The sequence below is a fragment of the Atta colombica genome, unplaced genomic scaffold, assembly GCF_001594045.1.
Source record: "Atta colombica isolate Treedump-2 unplaced genomic scaffold, Acol1.0 scaffold38, whole genome shotgun sequence".
Taxonomy (NCBI): Eukaryota; Metazoa; Arthropoda; class Insecta; order Hymenoptera; family Formicidae; genus Atta; species Atta colombica.
This window is the reverse complement of record NW_017259490.1, coordinates 1151300-1161408: the sequence shown is the minus strand read 5'-3', so window position 1 is coordinate 1161408 and position 10109 is coordinate 1151300. Positions and strand designations below refer to the sequence as shown.

The 10109-nt window shown below is 29.2% G+C and overlaps 1 protein-coding gene across 1 annotated transcript in view; it reads left to right on the top strand.

The window, feature by feature from the left end:
- Nucleotides 1-9973, top strand: part of LOC108690870 (5-oxoprolinase) — a 10758-nt gene extending 785 nt beyond the window's left edge. The window contains exons 2-22 of the mRNA XM_018198384.1: nucleotides 821-1032; nucleotides 1382-1567; nucleotides 1758-1996; nucleotides 2134-2296; nucleotides 2464-2549; nucleotides 2649-2850; nucleotides 2977-3237; nucleotides 3374-3484; nucleotides 3572-3773; nucleotides 3849-4068; nucleotides 4133-4271; nucleotides 5056-5333; nucleotides 5439-5699; nucleotides 5893-5998; nucleotides 6065-6232; nucleotides 6311-6558; nucleotides 7011-7122; nucleotides 7189-7413; nucleotides 7701-7882; nucleotides 8016-8175; nucleotides 9755-9973. Of these exons, the coding sequence (XP_018053873.1) occupies nucleotides 856-1032; nucleotides 1382-1567; nucleotides 1758-1996; nucleotides 2134-2296; nucleotides 2464-2549; nucleotides 2649-2850; nucleotides 2977-3237; nucleotides 3374-3484; nucleotides 3572-3773; nucleotides 3849-4068; nucleotides 4133-4271; nucleotides 5056-5333; nucleotides 5439-5699; nucleotides 5893-5998; nucleotides 6065-6232; nucleotides 6311-6558; nucleotides 7011-7122; nucleotides 7189-7413; nucleotides 7701-7882; nucleotides 8016-8175; nucleotides 9755-9973 (3945 nt within the window). The 5' untranslated portion in view covers nucleotides 821-855. The remainder of the gene's footprint in view (nucleotides 1-820; nucleotides 1033-1381; nucleotides 1568-1757; nucleotides 1997-2133; nucleotides 2297-2463; nucleotides 2550-2648; nucleotides 2851-2976; nucleotides 3238-3373; nucleotides 3485-3571; nucleotides 3774-3848; nucleotides 4069-4132; nucleotides 4272-5055; nucleotides 5334-5438; nucleotides 5700-5892; nucleotides 5999-6064; nucleotides 6233-6310; nucleotides 6559-7010; nucleotides 7123-7188; nucleotides 7414-7700; nucleotides 7883-8015; nucleotides 8176-9754) is intronic.
- Nucleotides 9974-10109: the final 136 nt, after the last annotated feature.

The window sequence follows — 10109 nt, the reverse complement described above, 5'->3', positions numbered from 1 at the left end:
AAATTATATTATTTTAAGATATATGTATGTTGTGTTCTGTATAAAATTATTAGTAATCAAAAAAATTTTATTGCTTTTCTAAAACACAAAGTTTAATATATGAAATTTGATATATTGCATTATAATGACATTGAAAAAAATTATAAGAGTTCACAATATGAATTTAAAATGAAAATAAAAACTATGCACGGCCCAAAAGATATGCTAGGCTTTTGAAGAAGCTTTTATTTTAAGTTTAAATTGATACAGCGTATGCACGAAAAAAAAACTAATAAGATTGGAGTATTCATTTTTAGATCAATTTTCACAATAACATCTTTTCAATTTTTGTATATATAAATATACTTATATAAAACAGTTCATATTTTCAATATTATTTGTAACGTTTGTAATACGTACAATCTATTGGATTTTTTGTATTATGAAATTACATAAGGTGAATCATTGCGCATAATGGCAGAGGTTCCGTCATGTGATCTGAGAGCTCTATCAATGAGAAATTGAGCTCATTTGCAGTGTAAACTAGAGTCCTAGAACTCTAATGCGAACGAGTAATGTGAATTTCTGCAAATGAGTTCAAAACTTGATTGATTGACAGATTCCCCTACTACTTTCAACCTACTGCACAGCCGTGAGAATAGGTCACTTTATCTAATTTCACCATTACCTGCATTAAATTATGACCTACATTAAACTTTGTAATTTCAAAAAAAAGAACTTTATTAATTATCTGATAATTATAATCATAAGTAAAGAAATATTTTAACTTCTACAAATTAAGTAAATTTTCACAATATAATATTTCTTTTTTTTAAATTAGGGTTCATCTACGGGTTTATAAACTAGATTTCATCCATGGAGACATCAATGGAAAATGATAAATTCCAATTCTCCATAGATCGTGGTGGCACGTTTACTGATATATACGCTAGGTGTCCTGGAGGTAAAATTCGAGTTATGAAATTACTATCCGTAGATCCTAATAATTATAACGACGCGCCGACAGAAGGTATTCGTAGGATACTAGCTGAGGTATGTTATTTTAATTAATTCAAAGTTATGAAAAAATAATTTTATAATTTTTTACAATTTGGAACTTATTAATAAAAAATGTTACAGTATGAATTTGAAAGTATATAATTTGCACAAACAAAGTTATATGTCAGCCAGTTTGAAAATATGTAATTTGCACAAATAAAATTATAAAGCTATATATAATTAAATAAATTATTAAGTTGTATATGAAAAAATCTGCGAGCAAAATAAATAATATTAGATTGTATTACAAAATAGAATAATATACGTAGAAATATCTTACAAAATTTATGAACATAATTCTAAAATACTTTAAATATTTTACGATTATTTATATTAATTTTAGGAAGGTAGCATTAGAACAAAAGATGTAATCGATACCTCTAATATAGGATGGATCAGAATGGGAACGACAGTTGCCACTAATGCGTTATTGGAAAGAAAAGGCGCAAAAATGGCGCTATTAATAAATGAAGGTTTCATGGATCTTCTATACATCGGCAATCAGTCCCGGCCAAATATTTTCGACTTGGTTCGTATAGTTGAATGTAATATATATTTAAAAAAATGTTACAGATTGTAGTATATATTACTTTATCGTGAAATATTACTTTTTCGTTACAATATTTTCGAAATATTGTATATAATACAGAAATTTATAAACGCATTTGTTCTATCATTTGAATGTCAAATCAAATTTAATTTTTGTTAAATGTTTACAGGAGATAGTGATGCCGGAGGTTTTGTATAAACATGTAATAGGAGTAAAATGTAGAGTAATTCCCGCTCTATCGGGAAGTTGTCGTATGGAGAATCAGTTATGGCGAAAGGTAAAAGGTTCTACCGGCGAAGATCTGTACGTTATTCAAGAACTTGATGAGGCACAATTGAAGGAAGATTTGAAAACACTTCGTAATCTAGGAATAGATAGTCTTGCTATCGTTCTGGCACATAGCTATACGTTAGTAAATTCGTTTGATCAAACAAAAACTTTTTTGTTAGTGAAAAATGACTTCTAAAAACACACAATTAATGTTTATAATTTGTTTTAATTTTATACGCTTATTTAAATTCTGCTATTGCACTTTTATAATATAGTTATGCGGCTCACGAGATTAGAATTGGCGAATTAGCGCGAGAAGCAGGTTTCTCACAGATATCTCTTTCACACGAGGTGATGCCGATGACGAGAATGGTTCCCAGAGGCTTTACTGCATGTGCAGATGCTTACTTGACGCCACACATTAAAAACTACGTAGAGGTAATATTATTATCTTTATAATTACATACATGAAATTTGAATTCTTCTTTATAATTATAAAGTTTTATATAAAGTTTCTTTCTATTCTCTTCTTTCCAAAATAACAATTAAAATATACATTGAAGATATAGATTTCTATTTCTAAACTGTATTGAATAATTTTTTAGGCTTTTTCTTCAGGATTCAAAGACAATTTGAAAGACGTCAATGTATTGTTTATGCAGAGCGATGGTGGATTAACACCTATGAATTCGTAACTATTAAAGTTTATTTTTGAAAATTATTTGAAATTAATTTTCTTATTATCGCATAAATTAAATATTATGTTTTGCTGTGTGCTTGTATGTTAAAGTTTTAATGGGTCACGTGCTATACTTTCTGGACCAGCTGGTGGCGTTGTTGGATACGCAATGACAACTTATGGAAAGGAGACTGATCTGCCAGTGATTGGATTCGATATGGGCGGCACATCTACTGATGTAAGTCGATATGGAGGAAGTTACGAGCATGTTTATGAGAGCACCACAGCGGGCATTGCTATACAAGCTCCGCAGGTATTATTCTTTTTTATGATAAATATATTACTTGTAGATATTTAAAATATTGACATTTTAGTTTTTCTTAAAAATATTAAATATCTTTGTGAAAAGATTTAGCTGAAATAAAAAATTGGGTTAAAGTTGGATGTCAATACAGTTGCGGCAGGAGGTGGATCAATGCTTTTCTTCAGGTCGGGTCTCTTCGAGGTTGGGCCTGAGAGTGCGGGGGCTCATCCTGGACCTGCATGTTACAAAAAGGATGGTCCATTGACTGTAACGGATGCCAATCTCGCGCTGGGTCGTCTGCTACCTGAATACTTTCCTCAAATTTTTGGGCCTGAGGAAAATGAACCACTTGATGTGTCTCGTACGTTAAGTTTGTTTACAACACTTACCTATGAGGTAATTTTTTTTACACATTAAACAAAAATATTTTTACAAAAATCTAAATTTTATATTTTTTGTAACGAATTTTTTTAAATTGGAGAAAAAATGTATTATATTGCATTTGATTACAAAATGTCTGCATATGTCGCAGATCAATGAATTTTTAAAAAATGATGAAGCTTTGTCAATCGATGAAGTGGCAATGGGGTTTATTAGGGTCGCGAATGAGACTATGTGCCGACCGATTCGTGCTTTGACTCAGGTATAGTTAAATCGAGCTTATTTTTTACTAATGACAAGTAACGTACTATGATCGTTTTTAAGTTATCTTTAATTTCTTTTTATGTAGGCAAAAGGATATGACACTTCCCGTCATGTTCTGGCATGCTTTGGCGGTGCCGGAGGACAACATGCCTGTGCAATCGCTCGATCGTTGGGTATAAATACGGTTTTTGTTCATAAGTACGCCGGTATTTTGTCAGCTTATGGGATGGCATTGGCAGATGTTGTTGAAGAGGCACAAGAACCAAGCGTCGAAACTTACAATCACGGTAATATACGATAACAAAATTCTCTTTTAATTATGTTGTGTGTTCCTTTATTTTAATATTCTTTTTTATCTACAGAAAGCTTCGCTCGTTTGGACGATCGATTAGATGCGATGGAAGCTAAAGTTAGAAATAGACTTCGCGCACAAAGATTTTCTGATTCACAAATAAAAACGGAACCATTTCTTCACTTACGTTATGAGAGCACTGATTGTGCTTTAATGTGCACTTCTGCAAGTCAAGATTCAATGAGCGTCACTACCAGACATGGAAATTTTCTTGCTACTTTTCTTGAAAGGTAAGCGTTTGATTTGAACAAATCTTGTCTTTAATTATTTATTTATAAACTATTTTTTAATTAGATATAAGACAGAATTTGGCTTTACAATACCAGACCGTAAGATTTTAATTGATAATGTGAGAGTTCGAGGAATTGGAAAAACTGAAGTTCCAGAAGATCTTATATTGTCTCCTTCACAAGCTTCACCAAAAGCTGAAAAGGTTAGATAAAAAATGCTGAAAATATCTTAAATAATTGTTAAACTATTTTTTTTAAATTATTTCTTTCTTTTAAATCAAATTTAACTTTTAGAGAATCTATTGCTAAATTGTTCTTACAGCTTGTCCAGAGTAAGATTTATTAAAATTTATTATTACATTATATTTCTGCTTCAAAATATAATATTGTTTCAACTATAGTGATTTTCATTATAGTGATTTTCTCATCCTGAAAGGGCATCTTCTGATGTCCATTCGAATACTCTCTAGATATGTCATTCTTGTTTAATGTTTAATGAACGACAAGGATGGTGTAATACTTATATGGGAATCTGAACTCAGAATAAGAGTTATAACTTTTTAAAACTTTATTGAATTCTGTTACGAATAAAAAAAATTTTAAAAAGGAGAATAGGTAAAAGTCATCGATTTTTTGCCCCTTATATTCATCTTACATCTGTTGAGTTTTCATACGTTTATTTCTTTCTGTACTTTAACTCTAGCACAAAATAACATATATTTGATATATTTGATGACATATTTTTGAGAATCAAAATATTAAAAATAATCATTATTTCTCTCTCATTTTTATGGCAAAAATCTTATGTGGCTTATTTACTCACTTTATTCACATTTTTACGTATATTCCTTCATGTTTATGTAAAATTGATTGCTCCACGTGATTCCTGCAGCCCAAAAACTATAAAAAAAAAAACGTTCACTTCTCAGTTGAGGGCAAAAATCGACGACTTTTATTCGTCCTCCTTTAAAAATATGAATTTTCTAGACCACTATGGTGTACTTCGAAGGTGGCTATCAGGAAACAGGCGTCTATCAGTTAAATTCATTATCTTCTGGAGATATTTTACATGGCCCTGTCATTATTATGGATAATTTGAGCACACTTTTAGTGGAGCCAGATTGCATTGCGGAAATTACTATCCGTGGTGATGTAAAAATAATGATTGGACAAGGTTTGCGAACGAAAGTCACCACTAATCTTGATAATATTCAGCTTAGTATTTTTTCGCATCGTTTTATGAGCATTGCTGAACAAATGGGTCGGTATGTAATCAGTAAATAATTTTAAATATGTGTTATAATGTAATTATTTTTTTTTAATGCTTTTAAATATTGTAAAGTAATATTTGTATTTCTAATTTTTGATAGAGTACTTCAAAGAACTTCAATTTCTACTAATATTAAAGAGCGATTAGACTTCTCATGTGCAATTTTTGGCCCTGACGGTGGTCTTGTTTCAAATGCTCCTCATATCCCAGTGCATCTGGGTGCCATGCAAGAAACTGTACAATACCAGATGAAAGCGTTTAATGGCAAATTTACTCCAGGAGATGTTATCCTCTCTAATCATCCATTAGCAGGCGGTTCCCATCTTCCAGATTTAACAGTTATCACGCCAGTATTTTACAAGTTCGTACATTCTTTATATTTCGTAACTAAAAATGGTTTTTGGGGTTATACTAATGTCATATTTATTAGACGCAATATTATAACAAAAGAAGATATATTGTTAATATTTTAATGCTAAATGTCTTAATTTTCTCTTATATTTATGTTAAATGTTCATTAAGTATACTATACTCGAATTTTATATGCATCTTAGAGATGTGCCTACACCAGTATTCTTTGTGGCCAGTAGAGGTCATCATGCTGATATTGGTGGTATCACTCCAGGTTCTATGCCACCACACTCAACAAGTTTGAGTCAGGTACGAGAATATGATTTTCAAATAGATTTTAAGAGAACTATACATAAATATAGTATTCTTTTATAGGAAGGCGCTGTTTTTAAAAGTTTTCTGTTAGTACATGAAGGAATATTTCAAGAAGAAAAACTCACGGAGGCCTTGATGGCGCCGAGCAAAGTTCCGGGAAGTTCGGGAACCAGAAATCTCTCAAACAACATTAGTGATCTCAAAGCTCAGATCGCAGCTAATCAAAAAGTAATGTTCAATTATTTATTCAAATTTAGTTAAATTTATGTAAGTTAAATATACGTAAAATATGTTTCCTTCTGTAAGGGTTCTCAACTAGTAAACGAGCTAATTGATACATACAGTCTCAAAGTAGTGCAAGCGTATATGGATTATATTCAATGTAATGCTGAAGTTGCTGTTCGACATATGTTGAAGTCAATAGGTACGAAAATTAAAACGCGAAAAGGAAAAGAAACCAATATCGATGCCATTGATTACCTTGATAACGGTAGTCCCATCAAGTTACATGTGGATCTCGATTTAAACAAAGGCGAAACAATTTTCGATTTTAGGTACATTTTTAACTGATATTTATAATATTTGTAATTTAGCAGCTGGTATTATTTTTTAGTTTTTATAATAATTGTTATTTATTTTTTTTTTATATAATTTATTATTAAATTAAACAATGTAATTTTTAATATTATTTCCAACTTTAGTTCGAGATTTAAGTTCTATACAAACTTAATGGCATGCAACTTATAGAACTGAAAAATTTATTTGCAAATTTGTATATGGACATTATTAAAAATCAAAATCCACTTTGATTGAAAATTTTTTTTTATTTATTTTCATCAGTCTAAATTTCATTTATAACAACATTTTTCTATATAGTCTAAATAATAACCTTTAAAAAATATATTTTTACTCTTCTTATTGTTTCTTGCAAAATTCTATGCTATAATAATTTCATATAATATACAAATTGTAATAATTTATAAGATAGTAAAATCTAAATTCGCAGTGGAACGGGTTGTGAAGTATGGGGTAACTGCAACGCACCACGTGCCATAACGTTGTCTGCGGTAATTTATTGTTTAAGATGTATGGTTGGACGTGATATACCATTAAATCAAGTAATGTCCTTTTGGATTTTTCAAAAAAAAATATAATGCACTGGATTAATTTAATATTATCTGTAGGGTTGTTTGAAGCCTGTGAAAATAATTATCCCTAAAGGATCATTACTCGATCCCTCAGAGGATGCGGCAGTGGTAGGAGGTAACGTCTTGACATCTCAACGTATTGTTGATGTAATCTTGGCAGCTTTCGAAATTTGTGCAGCTTCGCAAGGTTGTATGAATAACGTAACTCTTGGCACTGAAAAATGGGGTTATTATGAGACAGTTGCTGGTGGAAGTGGAGCAGTAAGAAGAAATTATAAGCTTTAAATAGTATATATTTGAATGTTAAAATAAATTCTGGCTAATAAATTATCTAAATAATTAATTAAAAGAAATAAATTGAAATAAATTTTCTTTGAATATTAAAAAATTAAAAGGTATAAACAAATTTATTATATTATAATAATAATTATTATAATTTTTTTTACATCGTAAGATAAAAAAAGATGTAACATACATTCTATTTTAGTTTTATGTATATTTAGTGATACGTATAATAGATATTTGTTTAGTAAACTTGTGTTCTCCAGGGACCGACATGGCACGGTAGAAGTGCTGTTCACACGCATATGACTAATACAAGAATAACAGATCCAGAAATACTCGAGCTTCGCTATCCAATTATACTTAATCGCTTCTCCATTCGATGTGGAAGTGGTGGTAATGGAACATATATCGGTGGTGACGGTGTTGTACGTGAAATGATATTTAGGTGATTAAATGCACATTTCTATGCATATTATGACTATTTATATAAATTTTTCTTCTATAAGATAATACATAAAAAATAACTGTTGGTAAAAAATACTCTTATTTAAAAATTTTTTTTTAATATTTGTTTGCAGAGCTCCGATGACCTTATCTGTATTAACCGAGCGGAGAGTGTATCATCCACCTGGATATAATGATGGTGAGGCTGGAGCGTGTGGTTTAAATATTTTGGTGCGGACTGATGGTAGACACATTAATTTAGGTCCGAAAGCTGCTGTTCCAGTTTATGAAGGGGTAAGTAATTTTAAATGATATCTTTTGCAAACATAATCAATATCTTACAAGCTTTATCAAAAAAGTAGTATGAAAATATCATAATAATTTATTACGTTACTATAAATATAATATCAATATTGAAATATAATATCAATTTATGAATCTTGAAATTTTTGAATATTGATTTTAAATTAATCCCTAAATGATGAATAAATACGGTTTTAATTATATAATTAAAAATATTAGACATCTATATTTTTTGTTTATTTGAAACTTTTATCTGCATTATTACTTACTAATTATCAGCATAATTTTATATATTATTATACATAATTTTAAAAGGTTTTTGAATTTTTATTTAAGGTTTTTGTTATCGAGAAATATACGTATTGTTAATGATTATATATATTTCATATGTTTTGTAAAATGAAATGAATTATATCATGAAAATAAAGATAAAAATCATTTAAGAATTTATATACTAAAAAATTTTTTAATATTAAAATTATTATAGTCAAAATATGTTCTTTATTTGTCAAAATATTTTGTATTATCTAATTAAAATTGTGTGCGTGCGTGTGCGTACGTGCGTGCGCGCGCGCGCGCGCGCGCGCGTGTGTGTGTGTGTACAGTTATAACTGTAACTGTTATTATTTAGAGTGAGTACAAAAAATACAAAAAGTATCATTAAGCAATACTTGTATATAATAATTATTTTAATAATTATTTTAATAATTATTTTATCCGTTAAATAATGAATTTGTTTTATAATAATAAATAGTAAAATAATAAATAGTAAATGTATACAATTGGCTTTATTTTTTCATAACAATTTTTAAAAGCTCTCTATATATATGCAAATATAATTGATGTATTTTGCTTCTATACACTATGTGCTATAAATCTCTATTAATATGCGATTTGATTTTATGGCAAGAGCAAATGCAATTTTCTAAAAATTTTGATGATGTTATTTGACATGCTCTCGCTTCGAAGTTTCGGAATAATTTGTAGTGGTTGATCAAAAGTTAGGATGTACGATCGCTCGCACATGCAACTCGTAGTAGTATAATTTGATCGCTTTTCCTAATTATCTCTTCTCATTGCATTTAATAATAAATGCAATAGTCGACTGTTGCCTAAAATAGTATATGTCTTTATATTCGTTAAAGCACACACTACAAACAATTATGATATATTATATTTTTATTTATTACAATAATTTAATACAATAACAATACATATTATAAATGCAGATATCCACAATTATTGTTTATATTTTTTATGTCACTTTATAACGTGATCAAGTTTAAAGAAAGAATAACATTGAATTAATTCTACATTATTCATGTAAGGTGTAAAATATACCCCAACCTTAAAATTTTAATAAATTCAGTGTAAAAATAATTTTTATTGATCAAATATCGCAAATAAATAGGGCTACAAGGATATATAATTTTAAGACATAAATCTTTAACTTTTTAGCTTTTGATGTTTACCAAATATGATACTTTCATTATCTTAATAATGTGCAATTATTGTTATTACGAAAGTTTAGCTAACAATTTGTGATCAAATTTTTACGGTTTCTTCATAGGATAAGTTCATTATGGAAACTCCAGGTGGTGGTGGTTATGGTTCTGTTTATAAAGACAAGCAAGCTGAAAAATCTTCGATCTATTCAAAGACTTATAATTCACAATATTTAGCAACAAGGTCTACATCAGAATACAAAGATACAAAATCTAATAGAAATCATAATTTTGCAGAACGCGGAAGTGTTTTTGAGTATCGTATGACCCAGGAATCCGTTTAGTAAAACTTATAATTTATTGCCATAAACGCAATAAATTGTAGTATAGAAAACATATGTATCGGAAAAAAACAAACGTGCATAAGTTGCGATAATTGCATTCATGTTACAATATTGTAATTATTATTTAGTTATTTAG